Here is a 23,778-nt window from a genome sequence, read left to right on the forward strand (position 1 = left end):
TCTTTGGTATTTGACCAGGAAGGAGCTTTGTGATGGTGTAATTTGACGTGTTGCTGTACAGATAAGAGACATTGCTTACAGTAAGCTCAGGAGATCTAAGTGGTGGCCAGGGGCCAGCTGGTTCCTGGGAGCCTATGGCAGGTGGGCGTCTGCTCCGTGCTCTCTCCGCCCCACCTTCCTGGTTGGCGTGTTCTTGCTGCCAGGAGAGCTCTGCATGCAGGATACGTGATCACATGTGTGATCTTCCTGTAAGGGTACGAGGTTGCTACTGTCCTTCTAGTCCACTCTGGGGACGGTGACTGTTGCACAGTAAGGCCAAATCTGAGTCCAGAGGCCCACACCATGGAGTGACGCTCAGGTTACGAGTCCTGGAGCAGTCCTCCCACCTGCCCCACATGGCTGGGCAGCCTCCAGGTGGGGTTAGGTGGCTTCTCTGTGGTCCTAACTGCCATCTAGTATGTGATCTCCTTTGGGGCAGGAAAGTGTGCCTAGGTGCTCAACAGTAGACCCTGTCACCTGCTGCAGGAACGCAGCACATCACCTGTCAGCCTGATGGCTTGGGAGCTCGCTATAGGAGGTTGCAAACCTGTCACACATCTAGGCTCAGAGGTCTGCTCATGGGAGGCCCAGAAACCAGGCCACCACTCAGGATGTCCTTGGCTCTCAGGAGCCACTGGAGTATTCACCATCACCACCCCCCTCCCTCCCGCCCCAGCACCTCATGATGACCATGAAGCCAGCTGGCCACTTCTCTGGTTGTGCTGCCCTTGGTCCTCATCTGAATATTTGCTGGGACACACCCTTGGAGACCTCTTTAACTGAGTCCTGGGTCGTGTTTGCCAAGGTGGTTCTCAGAGGGTTAGACAAAGCTGAATCACTGGTGCATTAAGGCTGTCCTGATTTCATGGCAGTTCCTGCACAAAAGAAACCCACTCCGGGCTGGACTCCTCGGGGGTCAGTGCTGTTCAGAGCCCTTGCCTGCAGCTGCCCAGGCTTGCAGGTACCATCCTTCTCCCAGGCAGGGTGAGTCTGCCCAGCTCTTCTGCTGATGTGCTTGTGTCACCATGAGCATGGGCTGGAAGCTACCCAGGGACGTATGACACAGGATCTAGAGAGGGTGTGGCTGCAAAACTTGACCTTGACTCATTGATTCCTGGCAGGAATGAACATTGGCTGACTCAGTGATTGAGTGAATGAATGAACCAAAGTCCGATAGTCTGTTTCTGGAGCACAGAACACTGTGCTGTTCTGGCATACTGCGAGCCCACTACCCATCGAGGACCACTGTATAGTTTGACACTGACCTGTGACTTTTCCTGTGTACCTATTGCTCATGGCGGTGGGGAGCTCAGCACTGACATCTGGTGGCAGAGGTCCTAATTGCAAGCAGAGTGCCTAGCAACTACTCATTTAGGGCACAGAAAGCCCTGAGAAGGGAGCCCCTGTGGTGGTACAGAGAAGCCTCAGAGAGAAAACCTAACCTTCAAGGTAACCTACCAGGTGACAATGACCCCTCATATTCTCTCAAGGCTGCATAGTCAGCACTGTCCTGTTAAGTAGTGAGAGGAAGTGTGCTGCTGGGGAATGCTGTGATGTGGCATACTTAGGACCACTGATGGAGTAAGGCCAATGTTTGTCTTGCATGGTAGCAGAGCAGGCAGATGACAGAAGTGACAGCCACGGCAACCCAACAAAAGCTGTTTATGGAACACCTGTTAAGTGCCTTGGGAGAGCCTGCATTTTGTTATTTATTTATTTTTCCCATTTTACACATTAGGAAATGGACATGAGGCTCAGCAATGTACCTGAATGAGTACAGGATGGAGGCTGGGTTTGACTCTCAATTCATCTAACGTCAAAGACCACGCTCTCCACTGCGCCTCCAGGGCCACGTGACTCGGGCACCGTTCTTTGTCCTTGGTGTGCATGCAGTTCCTGGATTGTGTTGCATATGGCTGCCCTGTCCTACCATGCCCACTGTCTCCCCAGGAGGCCGGCAGTTATGCTTGTTTTCTAATCCAATTGAAGCTACGAAATCGTCCTAAAATGGATAAAAATTTATCCTGTGTTGACGGATACATTAAATATTTACCTAGTGTTAGCATCCTAAAATTCAAAATTTCTGTTCTTGCAGCCTGTGAAAACATGTCATGCCCCTGATTATCAACCCTGCAGAGCACTGATTAATTTGTGAAGTTGCTTTAAAAATCAAGATCAAGGGGCTGGGGATGTGGCTCAAGCGGTAGCCCACTCACCTGGCATGTGCGGGGTGCTGGGTTTGATCCTCAGCACCACATAAAAATAAAGATGTTGTGTACCAAAACTAAAATATTAAAAAATTCTCTCTCTCTCTCTCTCTCTCTCTCTCTTAAAAAAAAAAAAACAAGATCAATTTATACCCCTGTCCTTACCATGGAGGACCCATGCAGCCAACCTAGGAGGGAAGTGACAGAGTTATCCTAATCTTCTGATAAGGAAGTGGGGTGCAGTGATTCCAAAGGCCCGTTCAAGTATGGCAGACTGAGCTGGTAAGTCTCAGCACTCGCCCCACCAGCCCAAGGGCCAGCCGTGGTCTTCACCACTTCCGCTGCACCGTCACTTGGTTGCAGGGTTTGAGTCAGCTTTGCCTCGCTGTGTCAAAATGCCGGAGGTAAATGACTTGAAAGACTTGTTGTTTCAGAGGTTTTGGCCCATATCACCTGGCCCCGCTCTGTGAGGAGGCAGCGTTTGGGGTAGCGTCAGGTGGGGCAGGGCTGCTCCCTCGTGGAGGCTGGGAAGCAGGAAGGAGCTGGGTGCTCTAGCAACACCCTCTCCACAAACTCAAATGCATTAATCCACTGATGGGGGTTCTGACCCTCCTGATCCATGACTTCTCAAAGGCCACACCTCTGAATGCTGTTGCACAGGGCTTCTGGGGGACAGTCTTGACCCATGAGAGGACAGCTCTGGGTCCTAGCTTGGAAAGCAGAACCAGAACCAGATAGGTAGCAATGACCATGAGCCTTACGATGTCCTTCCCACAATAGACAATCCATTCATGTACGTCCACCTTAGAGTCGTCTTCCACTCTGGTTGGGATGCCTGCCCCATGGCCTTCAAACCCCATTCTCACCCCTGGCTTTGCGACATGTTGTGGCATGTCTGATTGTTGTAAGGAGCTCCATGAATTTCTCAAAAACAGTCTCCAAGTTTATTTTAACCTGGCATCTTTTAAAATTGGACGTATCTTTCCAAATGCATTGATGGGGAAGACGATGTCATAAATTTAGTGTGGAGGTAGTTACTACCCTGATGTGTGCCGGGGCGGAAGTGGGAAGGTTCCTCCTTGGGCAGGGTCCTCTCATTGGCCCAGCCTCTAGGTCTCCATGTCTGGGGGCCAAGGTGGGTCACCAAGCACCTCCACCGGGGCCTGGGCCATCTGGGGAGAGCCGCTCTCTATGCCTCCGATGGCCCTGGTCCTGGCTCTGGCTTGGCTCTGATTATGAACATGAACTTAAAGAGGAGGCAGAGGGTGAGAAGAAAGGGTAAGCTGGCCTTCCAACCTACAACCTGGCTGAGACTCATCCCCTGAGGTTTCTGGAAAAATGCAAAAGCAGAGGACAAGGAAGAAAGTGTGGCGAGGGGGGAGAAGCCCAAGGGAAAAGAAGAGTCCTTGCAGGAGGCAGGAGCCACCAGGGCTGTGGTGTGGATGTGCCCTTGGGCCCGTGGACATCATCTCTGCAGCCCTCCTCTCCTTTTGACCCAGCTCCTATGCCTCCTGTGTGGTTAGATGTGGAAACATGCTCCTTTCAATGGGGTGGAAGTCTCAGGGGCTCCATGTTACTGGTGAGAGTAGATTCAGGGCCCCATGTGTGCGCCGCTCCATGGAAGTGGATCTGAGTCGCTGTGGCTGAGGACAGGGACCTTGAGGTGTCTGAAAAGTCCCAGACGCCACAGCGTACAATAAGAGGAAGGCTGAGGGAATGGCTTTCAAAGCAGCACAAACACCAGGCGCGGTACCAACCCTTGCGGCGAGGTCCTCCTGAGCGCACTGCCATGCGCTGAGTGGCTGCAGTGTCTGCGGCACTCCCTAACTGCAAGGAGAACCCGTGGTTGTTGGTTCTGCAGTGAAACAGGAGGCTCCCTGCTTGGCCAGTTGGAAGTGTCTAGTTCATGATGGAAGCCGGAGCTCCCGGAGGGTGGTCTGCAGGTAGCTGGGGGCCAGGGGGTGTCCAGACTCCCCCCCTCCGTCCCCCCAGGAGACTGAGCTAAGCTGGGATGTGACTTCCACAGAAGTTGATTTAGAGAGGTTTAGAAGGGGCTGATGGTGGAGCCCCCGCCTGCGTCTGAACAGCCTGTAGGGACTGACTCCCTGAGTCTGGGCCGGAGAGGTCGGTGACGGAGCCCTGAGTGCTCCTGCCAACGTGCTAAAGGGATTTCAGATGTCTTAATACCCAGGGTGAGAGAGTCTGCTCCCTGGATCTTCTAGGGCACACTGACCAAGCCTCTGGGGACTGTGATGTGACCCGGGTGTTTAATATCTAGCGGGCAGGCCACCTGCTCAGAAACAGTGCTGGGTGGCTCCTCTCGTTTTTGTCATTTACACAGAGGAAATAAATCCACAAAGGGTGGGGGAGGGGAAAGCACTAGACTTTATTAAAGAACTTCTCAAAATTCAGATCCAGAACTTTCCAAAGTAAGAAGGACTGGGCTGGAGGTGGGGAAAGCCTCACAATGCACAGGCTGTCCTTTACACACAACAAGGATAGATGACGTGAGGGCATGAGGGTGAGTCCGTCCTTGCTCCGGTGGCCTCAGCAAGCCACTTTAGCCAGTGGAGGCCTGTGCCAGGAGGGGCTGCATGCTGAAGCCACACCTGGGTGGGGGTGTGGCTCAGTGGTAGAGCAGGTGCCTGGCACACACAGGGCCCTTGCTTCTACGCCCAGCACCACACACACGTGTGCACACACACACACACACGCACACACACACACACACAGTGTGAGTGGGGGAAGTAAAATCATTATGGCTAAAAGGCAAAGACAAAATAAGCACATTTAAACTTGTCCTTAAGAATTCCTTAAGTCATGGGGCTAGGGATATGGGGAGATAGCTCAGTGGGCAGAGTGCTTGCCTCGCATGCACAAGGCCCTGGGTTCAATCCTTGGCACTACAAAAAAAAAAAAAAAAAAAAAAAGACTTCCTCATGTCAGGCTCCATGACACACACCTGTAATCCCAGTGGCTCTGGAGGCTGAGGCCGGAGGATCACGAGTTCAGTACCCAGTACCAAAAAAGAAAAGCAAACAAAGACCCAAAATAAGAATTCCTTTTGCTCCTCACGAAGCAGGGCAGCAGATCTATGCGCTGGGTCTTCTCAGTGACACGAATGTATGGTCAAGTCGAACTTCCCAGAGTGCTCGGCCGGGGCTCACGCAGCACAGTGCTCGGCCAGGACCACGCAGCACACCTGGCTGCGTGTTCCTTGTACTCACGACAGGCCATGGGCTCCTGTCCAGCACTGGGGGGGCTGCCCTCAGCGTGGTCATCCTGCCAGGGGCCTAGGGTCCTGTGAGGAGGGCTGTCCTTTGCGAAGGTGGCTGCTCCGGAGAGGGGCAACTGTAGGAAGTCCCCAGACACCTGTGCTAACCCCAGAGTGCTCTTGCCCAGGCCCAGCCCTGTAAGTCAAAAACTGGGCTTAGCCTTTCTATTCCTTTTGTTTCTCACCCATGTAGCTGGAGCCTGTCCGCATGATGAGCAGAAGCTGCTCGCTTATCTCTGGGTCCAGTGACAGAAAGACTATCAGGAAAAGGACGATCGCCAGTCCTCAGCAGGGGGAGAGGGGACAGGAGCATCGCTGGCTCTGAGCCTGCTGGCTCAGCCCTCCATCCACCCGATCCCCATCTGATCACAGCCGAGCTGTTAGGAATGGCTCACTGGACCAGCGCATCTGGCGATCTTGTAAGAAGAAACGGTTTCTCTGGGATGGTTCTAAGCCAATGATTTTATCCCTTTCTCCTCATACCTAGGACATTCACTTATCTGCTACTCTGGAGTCAAGCCTAATGTGCTTTAAATATGTAAAACAAATGCCAGGCCCCCTTGGGGCCGGGGGTAGATTTTCATGAGGCGTTGAGTGCTCTCGGGTGTCAGGGGACCCATCTCAGCAGATGGAGAGGGAGAGCTGGGTTCTCTGCCCCTTTCCTCCAGCAGGAGCGAGGACTGGCACGTGGGGTAGGCCGGCTGGCTCCTCAGCTCCAGGCTCTGCTGGCCTTGCTGCCTGGCTCATGAGGTCCTGCACCCTGCTGGCCCAGCAGAACTAAGAGTCATTCCGCCCACCAGGCCTGCCAGCTGGTCTGTGAGGGCCAGCAGATGGTCACTGTGAGGGCTGTGGGTGGCAGGGCCCTTGGGGCCCCACTGAGGTAGGGAAGGCTCTGGGTGGAAGGAGCCTAGCATCAGCAGGCTGGGGTGGTCATGGGTGGGAGCTCAGCCCTGGTGGGCTTCTAAGTGCACATGTGTGTGGATGTGGGTGTGTATGCAAGGGTGTGTGCAAGGGTAACGGTGGATCACAATGTCTTTTTATGGTGAAGCCCAGGTAATCCTCCCCAGCTCTGTTGATGGCCTCTGGCCCATGGCTGGCTTTGGGAGTCCTGTGGTCACATGCCCCTTCTGGGTCCTCCTCTTCTGCCCACTCCTTCCCCTCATCTTTATTGGCTCCTCCTCCCCCATCTTTCAAAGACTTTGTTCCTGGCGATTTGTCTCCAGCCTCCTTTTCCATGGGCTCTGATGACACAGGCAGATGATGGCTCCAAGGACGCCTGACCCCAGAAACTGTGAAAATGTGCTACAAGGCCACATGGTGGGCAGGTCCCCAAGGACGTCCTGACCCCAGAACCTGTGAAGACATTTGGTACAAGGCCACATGGTGGGCAGGTCCCCAAAGATGTCCTGACCCCAGAACCCGTGAAGACGTTTGGTACAAGGTTACATGGTGGGCAGGTCCCCAAGGATGTCCTGACCCCAGAACCCATGAAGACGTTTGGTGCAAAGCCACAGGACGGTGCAGACCTGAGGAAGGCTGTGGATACTAAAGGACCATCCTGGATGGCCAGGTGGGCCCACTCTGGCCACCCGAGCCCTGGACGTGGAACATTTTCCCTGGTGGGCATAGGAGAGAAGTGGAGGAAGAGCCAGCAGAGAAGAGCTCATGCCACTGCTGGTTCTGGGGATGAGGGAAGACAGTGAACCAGAGAGCTGCTGTGCGGGGAGGAGATGGGCCTCTGCCCACAGCCATGGGAACTGCGTGCCACCAACTCCTGGAAGCAAGTTGAACTGAGTCCCCAGAAAGGACCCTTCCTCTTAGCCTGGGAGACCCTAAGCAGGGAGCCAGCAGCCTGCTGTGTTGGATCCCGACCAGATGGGGAGATGATCTGCCATGTGGCTTTAAAACATCCATTCTGAGGCAGCATGAATTGTCCCCATCTTGAGTGGCCCTGCTCCTCTCTGGGCTTTGCAAACATGTGGGAGCCCTGCTCTCCACCTCCCTGATTTCAGCCCCTCGACCACCCTCTACAGCACAACTGCCCAGACACACCCAGCGTCAAGTGTTAGAAAGGCAAAGAACTTGCCTTCGTCCCTGTCCTCCCCAGTTCTTCTCTGGTGCTGTCCACCAGCTGGCCAAGCTCTCCTGCAATGCATGGACTCTCTGTCATCTTGGTGGAAGCACCTCCATCTCAGGGGCCTCCCCTGGCCACTCTGTGCTCGCATGGTCCCTTTCAGGTATCTATTGCCCCATGCATTCACTGTGCCATTCTCTGTGTCCCCTCCTGGATGCCAGCTCCCTCCACCCTTCCTTCAGCTATTCAGCAGATAGTAACAGGCGGCTTCTAAGTCAGGCTGGACTCTTGGCAGTTCACAGATACCCTTTCGTCTGACATGGCTTTGCTCTTGCAGCTCTAGCTGTAGGATGGTGCCCAGCATGTATCAGGTGTTCAGCGAGTTGTTGGGTGGGTGATACATGATAGTGCCCAGCACATAGTAGGTGCTCAGTGAGTAGCTGAGTGAGTGATACATCCAACCTGACCCTAATGCCTGCCAGGTCTGTATCCTCAGCACCTTTCCTATCACACACCGGTTCTGAAACAGCCATGTCTGGGTATGAGAACTGGTTGAAGGTGCATGCGACCAAAGAAAGGAGCAGACAGGTCCAGGATGGCAGGGGCTGGTTTTCGGGGAACTTGCTGATGGCAGTGTGGCCCTGGGCTGCAGCTAGACCAGAGGGTCCCTGGGATGTGGTCAGAAAGAGGAGTGTTCAGGGAAAAAGTGACTTTGAAACACCTGGTTCATCTCCAGCTGATACCAAGGGTACTTTGCTGGCCCCAGGGTCCTGTTGCCAAGCTCCACATACCACTCTGGTGGTTTAGTCTGCTCCCACTGTGCTGGGAGCTTATGCAGGCAGGGACAGTGGTGGCAGCTATGAATCAAGATGGCTGAGGTCACATCAAGCTGAATCCATGTACCACCTGTGTTCATGCTGGCTTCTGGCTGCTGCCCTCTTGTCCTCTGATGCCCAGTTTGGTCTTCAGTCAGCCCGATGTTCCGCTTTCCACTGTGCTTCCGGCCTTGCGTGTGGGCTCTTGGCCATGCTGCCTCTGCTCCTCCCTGTTTCCTGCTCTGGGCAGGTTTCCACTCTGCTGGGCGAAGGGCCCGACCTCCACCTTCCCCTGCCTAGAGAAGGTGCCTTTCTTCAGCTCACTGGCTCTGCTGTCCTGCCCCGCCCCCTGCCATGTGGTGAAGGCCCCTCACCAGAGCCACTCCCTTGCCAGCTCCCAAGGGTCTCCAGCCTGTGAGCTCAGAGCACATCCGCTTGGGCATGGGGTGCATCAGCTGGCACAGGGCAGGGCTCAGCTAGTACCCGCTGAGCTAGTGAGCTGGCTCCCGTGGCTTGGTGCTCCTGGGCCAGGCCGTCGCGCAAGCCAGCCTGGCGCTGTTCTGCCAGTGTCGATTTGCAGGCGCAATTATATGTGCAAATGCATTTTCACTGTTCTGCCTTAGGACCCGATTTTTGAAAATTAGATTTTAAATGTCGCATCCTCCTCACTCATGCTCATGCCTCCAGATATCCAGCGCATAATTTGAAATGAAAGGCGTAGAAAATCGGGCTCATTTAGCTTACTCTACTTGAAATCCATATTAGGTTATTTTTAAATTCTCGACGACCTGGTGCTCTTGAGGGTGAGAGGGAGGGGCGGGTGGGTGGGACACTGCTGTAAATGGTTAGGGACGCTCTTGCCACCGTCTGTTCCAGTGTGTCCAGATTTCGCATTAGCATTGTCCCAGATATGATTTCGGGAGTCAGAGATTGGAGACGTGCTCCTGCCTGGAATGGCAGCTCACTCCCCACTTGTGGGGGCCCAGGGCCAGCCAGCCTTTCCTGGCTGACCTCCTTCATTCTGCTCCCAGGGAGCCCTGGTCCCCTGGCTCTGCCTGCCCAGCAGGCAGCAGGCGGAGAGCAGAGTGTGACTTGTCAGCAGGGGCACGGGTGTCTGCCTGAAGGCACCAGGTGGGCAGCAGGCTGCTCCGCTGCACCCGCCCGTAGTCCTGCATCCTCGTTCCCAGGGAGGATTTCGTTCAGCCACTGTCAGGCTCGCAGAGATACACGTGGCTGTTCTGCTGGCCTTGGTGAGGGTTTCTGGGCCGAGTGCTGGGGTCACACAGGGGCCCTGTGACCCCCATCCCTGCAAATGCATGGCACAAGTGGCCCTGGTGCTTCCCCGGGGAGACAAGGAGCCCCCACCTGCACTCACCTTCAGGGTGCTTCCCACATGCCACTCTCTGCTCTGACAAAGGACAGTGGGACTCAGGAACAGGGCCAGAAAAGCAAGGAACCCAAGGGGTGAGACACCGTGCTGCTGATACGCTGTCGCCAGGAAACTTGGATTCTAACAGGAGAGACAGACCAAAAGAACACAGGCAGCCAGTGACTGGAAGGGAGCGTCCACAAAGGAGGAGACCTTACAGCTGAGGCCTACGGGACTTGGTAGGGAAGTGGGGCGGGGCTCACGGGCAGGGCCTGGGGTAAGGGCTCTGAGGTGAATTGAGGAGCTGACCAGGGGAGAAGGGACAGGGCCCATGCATGGGCAGGCTCTGCAGGCCCTGGGTGGGTGCTTGGCTTCTGTTCCAAGGTCCAGGAAACCAGTGCAGGGGTGAGAAGGAACATGGGCTCCCTCTCCAGTGGGAAGAACCATGTGGAACATTGTACCTGACCCCTCAGGATGTGGCAGGGCGACCCTGTGTTTCCTGTCTGAGCTCTGCATTCCACCTTCCCTGCCTCCCAGCTCTGCTGCATGGAATAGAAGACAAGGCAGGCAGATGTGCAAAGACATGGCAGGCAGAAGTGCAAAGCCCAGTGTTGGGGCGCTGTACGGTGGTACCGGGAGGCGCACCAGGTGGGTGCTCCCAGCCCAAATGCCCCTGGTGCCGAGGGTCATTGCCTGCCTCCTGGAGCTGGCCAGGCTTGTGCTGTCCCGGGGCTCACAGCCACACCCTGGTGGAGGTGAAGGACTGCATTCCCCGTCAGCCACTTTCTTACGGTTGAAATTCATTTTGCTAACCATGCTCACGCTACCACGCTTGCCCTTCTCTTCTCCCTTGTACATTTCAGAATGAACTGCAGATGTGGGTAGGAGCAGGCTCGTTGCTATAGTGTGGGGCAGGGGCAGAGACAGTAGGCGACCACATACCGGGCACTTGAAGCGATGACCAACGAGTGGCTGAATGCGGCAGGCCCCACAGATGTTAGCATGTGGCTCTGACATTAGCCAGGTGTGGCCAGGCCCCAGGTCAGGAGATGCCTGCTGTGGAGAAGGGAGCTGGGTACTCTCAGTTCCAGGAGGAGGGGTAGCTGCGCTCTGCAAAGCCACATGGGAAGCACTGCGGTAGTCAGGAGGAGAGGGAGGGATGTCGACAGAGCTTTCCCTGTCACTTCTGAGGGATGGCAGGGCAGGCAGGGCAGGCAGGCTTGGGGCGGCCAGCGTGATAGGTTTCAGGACTCTGGTGCAGGGGCGGTCCCTGGTTGTCTGGCACCTGCCCTGGGAGTGAGGGCAGGGGACAGATTAGGGCCCAGCAGGGGAGGTGTGTGGGTTGTGCTCTGGCTGGGATGGGAAGGGTGAGTTCTATAGGAGTCACTGACTCCAAGAGGGTCCACACCTCTAGAACACAGAAATGAAAGCCATCACTGAGACGCTGGGTGAACGCGGCTTCTTAACGCTAGGAGACCTGACCTGGGAATTGTTGAACCCCTGGGTTCTGGGCCAGGAAGTGCAGGGGCAGGGAGTCGGCCTGTTCCCAGCCTAACGCACCGTGTTGCAGGACCCTCTTGCAAGAAGAACTCCCAGAGTCACGCATGGGAGCCCCCGCTCCAGAGGGCAAGTTCCCTCCTGGAAACTGAGAGGTCTGTAAGCGGTCTCCTCACCCTGGGCCTCGGAGATGTGGTTTGGTTAAAGGCATAAACCAGCTGGGCCTAAAGTTTTCATTTACTCCATGAAATGGTTCCCCTCAGCCTCGTCATCCTCAAAAGGGGATCAGAGAATTATTGTGAGACTTGAATGAAGTAAATGATGCAGCTGGAAGCGCCCTGCCAGCTAGCGGGTGGGGCTGTTTTCTCAGCCTAGGAAGATCAGGTGGATATGGTGGGTTTAAAAAACAAAAAACAGCAAATATTTCAAGAAGAAAGTTTTTCATCTTAAAGAGCAAGTTTCAGGTTGCATTCCTTGTCCTATCAACAAGAAGGACGAGAATCCAATCTGTGCATGTGTGTGTTCGTGTGAGTACGTGTGTGCACCTGTGTGTGCATGTGTGTGTGTGTGCGTGTGTGCTATGCTGAGGGAGGGAGGAAGGGACGAGTCAGAGGACAAGGCTGCTCTTACCTGCACAGTGCTGGAGGGAGTCAGCAGCTTGCTGAGCAGGTCTGACACTCAGCTCAGTTTCTAGACCCCACACCCTGCAGTCACAGGCTGGAAAACAGAGCGTCAGCCCTGGGAGCCCTCAGGGTTGGTGGGGATCGCTGCGGGCAGGGGCTTCTTTCCACTGGCAAGGACATAGGACAAGGCATGTGTGAGGCTGGAAGGGACCTTCCTGCTCCCGGATTGCTTCCACCCTGTGCCATCGGCTGGCTCTCCCTTCTGTCCTGATCTCTGCTGATTTATTGGGCCCAGGGCTTCCAGGGCAATATTGTATCCAGTTCTGTGGTCTGATGACAATGTGGAACCTGGCACGTGGCGGAGGTAAGAGGTGTTGGACGAGGTGTTGGTCCCTCCTGAGTTCCCCTGGAACACCTGCCGAGAGTTCACATGCTCATTATGTGTCCCTCGTGGAACCCCCGTTGTGGCACTTGAGCTGGAGGCCTGTGTGATGTGGCAGTGTCCCAGTGACCTGGCTGCCTGTTTGACCCACTGTGGCACCAGCAGGGCTGCTTCCCGGGCCGTGTCCCTCAGCATCGTCAGCACGGGGTTTAGAGTGTGACCTGCCGCAGGCAGTGCTCTGCGAGGGGATGCTGAGCTGCCTGGTCCGCCTGCCCCGCTGGGCTTCCGGGGCCATGGTCCTCCTTGGTTCAGCACCAGCCGACAGAACGCCTGGGGGAGTGTGAAGTGTGACCAAGCAGGACGGCATCAGGAAAGGACCCTGCCACTCCCCGGCCACCCTCCCACCCCGTACCCGCCGGGGCAGTGCCGTTGCTGGTCTGTGTTGGAACTGCCGACCTCCCTGAGCCTCCGCTGGCACTGGGTCTCTGCCTCCTCTCTGTGTGTGGTGTAATCACCCAGCCAAACGAGGCCCTCTCGTTAACTTGAAGAGAGAATCAACCAGACGTTAGATATTTGAAAAAATTTCAGGATTCTAGAGTTTCACCTTTGTTCTTCATCTCTTCCTTCTGAATGATTTTTCTAGATGAAAATTAATTTTGTCTAAATTGATCCTTCAACATTGGTATTTGAAATGTGATGTCTTGTTTTTTCAAATTGAGGCCAGGCCTTCCAGATGCTGTGTGATGGCCAAGCCCCTCAGTGGAGCGGCTAATGTCTGACCACATGAGTGGTCGGCCCCTGTGGAGAGCCCTGGCTCCTGTCCATGGTTAGGCCTCGGGATCGGCGGCTGCCCTCCTGACCACTGTAGTTCCCGGAAGCCGGTTCTGTGCGACTTCACGGCCAGTCTGCATGGGGTCGCTCACCTCCTGCCCACTTCCATGACTAGCAGTACTGCCTCTGTCAGGCAGACGCAGGCTGTCATCCACAGAAACCCAGCTGGGCCCACCCTGCTCTTCTTCCTCCTGCCACGCCTACCCTGAAAGGGCACTGCTGGGGTCATGGTCAGTGTTCCCATCAGGCCCATGGATGTTTTTGGGTTGTTGGTTCCGATGAAGACTGTGGATGGTGCCCCATAAAGAGAGGTCAGGGTCAGCGCCTGGCCCTAGCCATCTCTGTGTCCCTGGAATGGGGTCCTTGGCATGTCGGGCATAGTGTCTTATGTGAAGTGGCCCCAGACTGGGTACCTGGATGGTGGTTTGTGTTTGTGGCCTACACTCTATAAACATTTCACAGATTAACCATATTCAAGTGTCAACCGGTTTTTGTTTAGTTGGAGTCACCTAGTTACGTGCATTCCACTCTGGTGGTATGGCCTGGATCATGTTGTCAGCGTCACTTGGCAAAGGGGATAAGCGGATGCCTTCCTGCCTTTATCAGGAGCCCTGGGGTCCCTTCTCTTTAGCATTTCCTGGAGCACTCAGCCTCTCCCTGGCACTCAGCACCTCCCTGGAAGTTAGCACTAACTGTGGCATTGAACAGCTCCCGTGGCACTGAGCACTAACTACAGCACCCAGAATCTCCCATGGTACTTAGCCCTAACTGTGGAACTCAGCATATCCCATGGCACTGAACACCTCCCGTGGCACTTAGCACTAACTGTGGCACTGGCACCTCCCTGGCACTCAGCATCTCCTGTGGCACTTAGCACTGACTGTGGCACTTAGCACCTCCTTGGCAGCCAGTACCTCCTATGGCACCTAGTACTTCCTGTACCATCCAGCATCTCCCATGGTTGTCCCTGGGTCCTTGGGTCCTTGGGTCCTGCGTGACATAAAACTGGCCGGGTAAACCTGTTATACCCTCTCTTCTTAAGTGGTCTTTTGAGACGTGCTATGACCCTTTGATGGTGAGGCACAGTGATTCCTTTTCCTCCCTGACAGCCGATGGCCTTCTCCTGGATGATAACAGGAACCTCCCAGTGTCTTTCTGCTTCCACCCTGTCCTCTGTGATCCTCAGCTTGGTGACCATGAGCCATTCTCCCTTACTCTGTAGCATTTCCCATTTAGTCTGGGACTTACAGCCCTGGCAGGGACTTTCTGGTTCCTGCAGCCACGTGGCACGGTGTTGCCATCACGGAGGTCTGTGAGCTCTGAGAGCTAGAATTTGGACAGGTGTGTGGGCTGGTTTGTCTTTCCGTGATGTCTGTGACCCTCTGGTGCAAAGGCACAGCACCGACAGCCTATCAGGCGCATCTGGGGTTGATGCTGGCTGCGGGCTAAGGCCTGTGCCTGGCTCTTGGCTCTACTCCTGCACGTGGTTCCATGGGATGTGGGCTTTCTCATGGTGTGGTGGCCGGCTTCCAGGAGAGGGGGCCAGGCAGAAGTCGCATGGAATCCCATCACACTTGGGTGTGGAGTGGTCACAGCCTGTCCAGATTCCTGGGAGGGAAATGGGCTTTGTCTCTGCATGGGGAGCAGAAGGTTCTAGAACAGTGTTTGGGGCCAGAGGCATGCTGGGGCCCCATTTGGGAGCACATTCTGCCCCGTGGCCATGTGACTGGGCCTGGGTTCTGCCTGCCTTGTCTCTTCTCTCCTTGGAGCACTGGGCCCCAGCCACTTTGTGGTGCACTCCGGGTGGCTCTGGCCCCGGGACCTTCAGACTGGCTGCCCCTTCGCTTTCCCTGCTCAGCTCAGGATGCTTGCCAGCTCTCCCCTGCCCTCTGCGAGCTATTACTCAGGTGTCACCTTCCCAGGAGGCCTACTCTCCCCGCTCCGCAGCCCTGATTGTCTTTCTTGAACTTGCTCTGGCACAGTACTTACCTTAAGTTTCTAAAGAACTTTTGTGTTACTTTCAATCATTGCCCGGTTAGGATGACTGCTGCAGAAGCAGGAATCTTGAGCTTTTCTGTTTGCTGACCTTTCCCAAGGGCATGGGATGTGGAGCAGGAAGAGCTTCTTCAGTTGGGACTTTGGAGCTTGCTATACTTGCTCCAGATCAGCTGTTGAGCAGAGCTCTACTCTGTAGAGCCTCTGGTGACAGCCAAATCCCCACTCACAGACAATACCTGGCACGTGGCAGGTGTTAAAAAAAAAGAAAAGCCAGTCAGCCCTCTGATCTGGGGTTCTGCATCCATGGATCCAACTCACCTCAGATTGGGACTATTTGACAAAACCCGTGTCTGTACTAAACACAGAGTGACCTTTCCCTAGTCTCTATCCCACAGGGTGTAGCAACTATTCACAGGCCATTCCCACCACCTGAGGCAATGCCAGGAATCCAGGAGGATTTAGATCATGCAGGAAGATGTGTGTAGGTTACATGCAGGTTCTGTGCCCTTTTATAGACGGCACTGGGAAGGGTCTTGTTGCCCACCTCCTGGACACCGGGGATAATTATGTTGAACAAATCACCTGGAAAAACACTTAGCACATGGCATAAACAGTTTTATTGCCCAAGTATTTATTTCTTTTTTTATGAAGCAATGAACCAAAACTTCTGATTGTTTTATTTTTGTGTGTGTAAATATTTAGTTTCTTTGCAAGGAGGTCCAGGGTGCATTTCTAGCTTCTTCCGTACGCCTGACCCTACTCCAACATACACGTTGGCAGAGCAGGATTCCAGATTCCAAGGGTGCCACTTGGGGCAGGCGGGCCTCTGCTTTGTGGGTTCCCCCAGTTCACAGTGGTGGTGAACTGGGTAGACTACCTGCAGTGTGGACTACCTGGAGACTAAGTGGAGTCCAGAATGAGGCCAGCAGGGAAGCTGCCCTGACAGTGCCATGGCCACTACAGCCCCCTCTGCAAGCACCACCCCTGCGGGTGCCCTTCAGAGCACTCCATGCCCATACTCAGCATCTGGGGAGGAGCTGTCCAATCCTCAGAGCCTGACCAGGGGTGCAGGTCTTCCTCATGTCCAGTGCTTGCTGCCACTTGCCCCTTCTGCATGTATTTGGTGACTGGTGTGCTCTGCATTGACTCAGATGGCAGCTGGCCTCACTGGAGGTTCAGATGGTGGCTGGCCTCACTGGAGGGTTGTGCCAGTGGGTGGGCCTGTGGTCCTCGGCTGCATCCCCTGTAGAGCAGAGGTTGTTCCACACTCTGTTCTCTTCCCTATGTCCCACAGCTGAGCTGGCTACAGGTGGGGAGGTTCGTGGAGCACCAGTGACCACTGGGTGGTCAGTGTGTGGCCTGGAAGGAACCAAGCCAGGATGGCATAGTGAGGGTGCTCCCACCTCTGACTCCCTCAGAGACACCCACAGCCTCAGCCTCCTTCCCTGCACAGGACACAGGGCCCTGCCGTGATGGGCCTCATTGTTTTCCTGACACAGGAGGCCTCTGTTGCCAGAGGCATGGCCATGATCCTGGACCGTCCCGGGCCTGTGTGGTTCTGGTTCCTGTCTCACTGCAGGGACATTCATATTGCACTTCTGTTTTGCAGAAGCGAGTGTGAAGGAGAAGACCGTGAAGTACATGGAGGTGCTTGAGGGAAACCTGTGCAGGTAAGGAGAATACCTGCACCACAGATCCCAGGCGCACCTGGAGGCTCCATGAGGGTTCACCGGAATTTAGTCCAGTCTGTGAAAAGGGCTATCCAAGGAAGGAGCAGGTGCAATACAAATATCTCTTGGCCCAGGTTTCCACCTCTACAAAGCAAATCGCCTGAGATGCTTGCTGTGTCCTGGGGAGAACACAGGACAGCCTTCATGTCCCTTGGTAAGGACAAGCATGGGATTCCGCCCTCATGCCTTGTGAACCCGTTTAGACATGGTTTGAACAATACAGAAATGCACATCGTCGTAGGTTCTGTTTTGAATCCTGAATCAACCAGCGTGAACATTCCTGGTTGCTTTTTTTTAACCCAGTTAGGAATTCAGACGCGAGGACCCTTAGGCAGCTGTGGCATGTTGAGATGTTTCTGGCTCTCCTCTTGCGTACTTCTGAAAACGAACCAGCCGCCTGGCTCTGCTCCTAATTAAGGAGCCAGTTTGGGAATGTAGAATGTGCTCCCCGCCCTGGGAGGCATTTGGTTTTAGGGCAATGTGTTGCTACTATTTTGGATGTGGTTAAGTAGCTCTTCAGAAAGGCCACGCCTGGGACCTGTCCTGGGACAGTGCCCTGGGCCCACAGGTCTCCCTGGGAGTGGTGGAGCCAGCTGTCAGGGGTAGTGGGGCACTAGCTCTAGAGGTTTTGTTCTCCTTGTGGAAAGTGATACACCCTCTGCCTGGCCATTCCCTGCCTCTCACACCTCAGACTGTTGAAAGTGGCCAGTGGGGAGTGGGGGAGGCTCTGCCCATTGATGTGGCTTGGCCTGAGGCAGGAACCCTGGGCTCAGGCTGGCTCCCTGCCCTCTTGTCCCCCTCAGTCCCCAAGTCTGGTCGACCCTGCCTCCTGGGCACATTGCAGGGCCACCTTTGTCTGCTTGTGCACTGGCCTCTCTGGGAATGGCCAGCTCACAGAGCGGCTCCCTGCCCCCAGTGTCCTCCTTGTCCTCTGTCCTGAGGGCCCCGAGTGTGTGTCTTAAACACAGTCTGGCATTGCAGGTGGCTGCTCTTTGTCCTCAGCTCATGTCCAAATGCCTTCCCAGTGCTCATAGCTTCTCCTGGTGACTGCGTCCTCAAGGGTCATCGTCACCAGCCATCCCCCTGTTCCAATGTGCAGGTCTTCCTGCTCTTTCCAGGCCTCTGGGTTTTCCTAGAAGAGGAGCCACCTCAAAGGGGAAAGGGTATCCTTCCCCAGGGCACCTGGCATGTGCCAGGTGGCTCCACCCCTCTTCCTCAGCCTGGCCTCCAGAGGCCTTTCCCAGCTACACTCCACTGGACCTTGGTAGGTCCAGTCCTCACCCATCCTCAGGGTTAAGTGCCTTCTTTGAACCTGCTGTGGCTGCCCACCCCTGAGCAATGGTCTTGCACTCTGCTCTCCGGGCTGCCTGGGGCGTCCGGCAGGGACATGAGGCCACCTGTCTTGTCTAGGAGTGTGTCCGCAGGGACTTGCCAGTGCTGACATCAGGTGCCTGGAAGCCTGTGCTTGCGCAGATGGTTCAAGGAACACAGCCAGGTGGTAGACACCCATGTCCTCTCTCATCCCCTCCACCGCTCTCTCTGCCTCTCCAGCCACGCAGATGCCCCCAAGCTACCTGTCTTTGACCTCTTGACTCACGTCCATTGGCACCTAGAAGGCCTCCACATTGTCCTGTGGCCAGGGTGGTGGCTGGTGGGGCAGGAGTTGACCAGGTAGCCAGGGTGTATACCCTTGAGAAGGCAGTTTTATAGGTGCCTCAGATCAGAGTGGACACTGCCGAATGGGTGGTGAGGGCCAGCCCCTCATGTGGCTGTCCCCAAGTGGTGATGGCTGTGCTCACCTGCCCTGATGACCATCTCCTCTGATGGTCCATCACATCTCTTCCTCTCCAAGGAAACAACACCTGAGGTACAGAAATGGTTTTCTGTCCTGGTGTAGTTGGCCTCATGGTGACCGCTCAGTGCACACTGCAAGGCATCAAGTGACTAAAGCAGGTGGCAGATGCTGGCCAAAATCCTCGTGGCATCCCGTGGCCTGACAGGGCTTTGGAAAGAAAGCCACCCAGAGCTGGCTGGTCCACTCCCTCCTGCTGGGCCACTGCAGGGAATGCCCTTATAGGGCATTGCACAGGGATTCCGGTCTGGCCAGTTTTGGTACAAAGACACAAGCAGATGGCCATATGGACTTTGTCATTCTCTAGGTGTACAGAGATCTGGACACTAGGTGCAGTCAGAGGGCTCAGCATCCCTGTCTGTGGGAAAGTCAGTGAGCTGCTGGAGGAGGGTAGAAGCCAGTAGTGACCCAGGGAATCCATGTGGCACAGAAGAGAGCTGGGTGCTAGAGCAGGGCTTGGCTGCAGTCCTCTGCCTTGGAGTCAGGTGCACATGCATAATGGCGCCTTCCTCCACAAAGGTGAGACACCGCAGGAGGGCTCTGTTTGACCTTTTCTTGGCGCAGGTGCCTCTTTCTCCTTTGTGTCACTCTGCCAGAGAGAGGCAGCAGTCAGGCTGCCTCTCCAAGTGTCCCGCCTGTTCCCACAGAGTAGTGGAGCCTCTTCCTAAAGGCCTCTCCCACATCAGCCTGCACTTTTCCACAGCAGGACTGACATCATCACTGCTGGGCTCCCTTGACCCCTGCATAGCTGCTGGACCTGCCACATCCCCTGAGCTCCTGTGAGGGGCTGCAGCCTGCTGGTTCAGTCTTGTCTGCAGTCCCCACCGCACGGTGCCCAAGGCGCCCCACTTGCTGGACTCCCTGGGTGTCCAAGTACCTTGTGCAGCTCTGCTGCAGAGTCCCCTGCTGCCCCACAAACACACCAAGACACAGTGCACGTGCCCCTCTGCGAAGCCCTGCCAGCCCCTCCTGCTCCTGCAGGTACCACCTGGTAGCCACACGCGGCAGTCCATTGCGGGGGCATCTGGTTTTGGCAGACTTCAGTCCTCCAGGGCGTATTCCATGCCCCACCAGCCTGGTGTTCGGAGGTGGCAGGCTGTCTGGCACATGGTGAGCCTAAATCAGATTTAGTGTTCCAATCAACGGATCAATAGCTGTCACCTCTTGATACTTTATTCTTAACTATTAGATTCAAAAGTCAGTGGCTTGAGAAGACGTAGCATCCAAACCCACATCCTGGCCATCAGATCTCAGTGGTAATGACGGGAGATTAGAGAGACTGGAGGTGAGGTGTCCCCCAAAAGCTCACATGTGAGACAGTGCAAGAGGGTTCAGAGGAGCGGTGATTGGGTTGTGAGAGTCTTAACCCAATCAGTGAATTAATCCCCTGGTGGAATTAACTGAGTGGTGACAGCAGTGGTGGGTGTGGCTGGAGGGGTGGTAATTGGGGCGTGGCTCTGGGCATATATTCATATCTGGCAGTGGAGTCTCTCTCTGCTTCCTGATTGTCGTGTGAGCCATACTCTTTGGTCATGGTGTTCAGCCTCACCCTGACCCCTGAGGAATGGAGCTGGCCTTCTGTGGACTAAGACCTCTGAAACTGTGAACCCCCAATAAACTTTTCCTCCCCTGAAATTGTTCCAGTGGCATTCCATAGTCACAGAAGTGAAACATGTGACTAACATAGATGGCAACAGCCAATCCTGCCCTTGAAGCTCTGTGCCACATACTCTCCTCCAGGCCTGCATTCAGAGGGGACGATGGAGGATTGTGTTGACTTAGTTTTCTTTCCCTCGTGGCTGAAGGGTTTTCATTTCTGTTATCTCAGTTATTATGTGCTCTTTGTTATCCTCCTTTATCATGGGGTCAAAAGAAGCTTTCCGTCTTTACTTTGTAGATGGGCTACTTTTTTTTTTTTTATCAATCTCAAATCTTGTGTGTCTCTAACCATTGTAAAAAGAGATTCTTTGTTGTATAGGGCAAACTCTCATCTCTGGCGGGTGCCCCCTGCCCCATGTGTGCTGGTTTTGGGTAAACGTATGGGATCTTTTGCAGGCAGAACCAATGGTAGCCGCCTTCTTCTTTCTACTCTCTCCCTTCCTCTCTCTGCTTGGTTTTCCCTGAAGTTGAAGATAAACCTTTGCTGCAAAAGATAGCTGCAGTTTTGTGGATTGTGGGTTATTTTTGCTTCCTGGCACTCTGCTTGCAATTCTCAAGTGTGTGAGTGTGAATCACACTTTTATAATCAGAAAAGAAAACAGGAAAATCATTACAATCTGCTTTGAGCTTGGAGGTAGTTGGAAAATTCTTCAGAGGCCGTCTTGGCTTTAGAAGAAACTCTCAAGAGCTCTTTGGTCTCACCTGAAATTTACTTTGAAATTTAGAGGCTGACAAATTGCTCTAAAAGTAATCCAGTTTTTTTTTTTTAACAAAACCTCACATTTAGCTTCTAATAATTTTGAAATGTGCACACGAATAGGCGGAGAGGCATGGTGCCCATGAACTCACCTGCTGATGGAGGCCCAGAGGTTGCTGCAGGGGGGAGCTGGGCTGGAGAGGGCCCTGGCCATCTCTGCCCTGGCCCCTTCTCAGCCAGTTTGTGTGGACATTCAGTCTTTGGTCCAGATGTTGGCAAAACCAGAGGGGCAGACACCTTCCTGGAGTGGAAAAAATCTGGCAAAATGGTGCTGGCCTTCCACGTCAGCCGTGCAGTGTCAGCAGTGGCAGGGAGAAGCCTATGGTGTGGCTGGACTTCCTGGGAACGCCCTCCAGCCGAGGCGGCACTGCACATGTGTAGGACGCTCTCTGAGACCCAGACCTGTCCCTCCCCAGGCTCCCCGGCCTCTCGGTTACTGCTGAGAACAAGGGTGGCTGGCTACTTCCAAGCTCAGGGAAGATGGGTGTTTAGGTTGAAGATAGGGCCTCTGGAGAGCTGTTTCCAAAGAGGGGGAGAGACGTTTTAGGATGTGTACTCCATGCTTCCATTTCACCCATTGAGATTTTGTCTTTAGAAATGTTACATATGAAGAAGGTCACACATGTACGTCAGGGAGGAAATGGGTACCAGAGCACACACGTGTCATTTTCTTCCAAGAGCAGGAGTCATTTAAACATGTAGAGATGGTGCTGGAGAGAATGTCCATTTCCTTACTTCCTAATACCGATCCAGTCTCACATACAGCAAGTGGCCCCCTCTCCCAGCGGCCTTCTGTGTCCCCACATCCACAAAGGGAAGCAGGAGCTAGTTAGTCCTTATCAGAGAAGTTGGAGAAGTCGCACTGGAGCGGCACCCAGGAGGTGAGGAAGGCAGGGACGGGGGGCTAGAGGGCAGAGGGAGGGAATGAGCTTACCTGAGCTTGCACTGGGGCCTCCAGGCAGGGATTGAGACCTGCTCAGAGTGTGGCCCTCTAGAGTCTGCCCACCCCGTTGTGCTACCCAAATTCCCTGTCTGCTTCCTAGGGGGAGGTCTGCAGTGAGGAGTGGGTTCCTCAGAGCCACATGGAACGTACCAAACGTGCCAGGCAATCTGAACATCCTGGGCACCCAGTTCCTCCCACCCCCAGGAACATCCCAGCAATGCAGAGGGAATGGAAGGAAGTGGATCTGACAGACAGTTGCCTGTAGGTGTGCAGCTGCCTGCTGGGAGCCCCCCCCCCTCCGGGATCAGAGGAAACCAAGCAAGGGCCTCCTCGTCTCTCCCTGCAGTTCACTCGATTGTTGGTCACAAGTGGATACCTTTCCCTCTGGGCTTGGTGGGCACAAGTTGAAAACGCCCTCCTCAGGACGGTGTCCTCACGCAGAGCTGGGGCTCCCCCACGCAGGGCCCCTGCCTCCTCCCTCTGCAGCCTTGGAGAGCCTGAGCGGGAAGTGCAGGCCTTTCTTTCCCCGGCAGTCACCTCCGTGCCAGGTGGGACAGTTTCAGCTCTGTCTTTCTCCTGGGCAGTGAGGGTGCAGAGATTGGGAGGTGTAGCATCTTTCCTGTCTTCACCTGAGGCTGGTCTCTGAGCGGAGCCCGCTATCCTGCTGATTCTGCTGAAGGCCATCTCTGCCTCTCTGGCTCCTCCTGTCTCCTTGCAGCCCCAAGGCATCAGTGGCCTGCTGTAGCCCAAACTCTACCCTCTGACCCCACTGCTTCTGGGGGCTTGTGAATGCGTGGAAGCCCAGGCATGGGTGGAGACATGGCCGCAGGGCCCTGTTTCCCTTCTGAGCAGATAATTCAATCCTGCATGTCACAGGGGAAGCGGTCATGAGAACACTCACTGTAGGTCTTGTCCACTTTGAACTTTGAGGCCATTTGGCTGGATTGTTTGTCTGGTTTTCAAAGAGAAACAAGGATTTAAAATACTTTATTAAGTGTGAACAGGTATAATGGAAATCACTACATGCTCACTAATTTAATAAATCACCACTGATTGTTTATGTTTCATTTTTACCTTATTTCCGCTCATGCAGAAAAATCTTAAGTATACTTAAAGTAATGATGCTTTTGCAAGCATACATACAGAAAAAGTGATACATAAAATGTAACAAAGTGGCACGAATTAAAGAGTAAAAAGAAAAGGAAGGGAAAAAAAAAAGATGAGGAGATTTTTGTAGTGCTTAGGTGGGGACCAGACTCCCCGCTGCAGCCGATAGTGTTCTAGATAGTGAGTTGATTTAGTAACTATGTCCAAGGCCAATGCAAATGAGAGACTTCTAATGAACTTGGCAGGTCTACTTCTAATGTACAATACTCTCCATTCTCTAAAACACCAGTGATGAATTTTTACTCAGAAATAGCTGCTTCTCCTCCCAAGTGTCCATATGATGAGATTTAGTTCTTCAGAAAGATCGTGCAGAGTTCCGAGAAGAAGTCCTGCTCCCTAGTTAGGACGGTCAGAAAGCCCCAGCCTGATCCTCTGGCCTCCACAGAGCCTGGGCCCAGTGGGAAGGACCAGGCTGCTCTCCCCCACTCAGGGTCTGGGCTGAAGACGAGGTACAGGAGTAGCATAAAGGGTGCCCCTTCTCTTGAGCCATTACTTCAAAACAAAGAGGACCCTGGGCATCCCACACCACCTGCTCCTGTTTCCTGATGTCAGCGAGGAGAC

At 54.4% G+C, this 23,778-nt stretch overlaps 1 protein-coding gene across 1 annotated transcript in view; it reads left to right on the forward strand.

Annotated features, from left to right (window-relative positions):
* Nucleotides 1-23,778, forward strand: part of Disc1 (DISC1 scaffold protein) — a 188,725-nt gene that overhangs the window by 119,699 nt on the left and 45,248 nt on the right. The window contains exon 10 of the mRNA XM_078023053.1: nucleotides 16,719-16,779. Within this exon, the coding sequence (XP_077879179.1) occupies nucleotides 16,719-16,779 (61 nt within the window). The remainder of the gene's footprint in view (nucleotides 1-16,718; nucleotides 16,780-23,778) is intronic.

Source organism: Ictidomys tridecemlineatus, chromosome 10 (assembly GCF_052094955.1).
Source record: "Ictidomys tridecemlineatus isolate mIctTri1 chromosome 10, mIctTri1.hap1, whole genome shotgun sequence".
Taxonomy (NCBI): Eukaryota; Metazoa; Chordata; class Mammalia; order Rodentia; family Sciuridae; genus Ictidomys; species Ictidomys tridecemlineatus.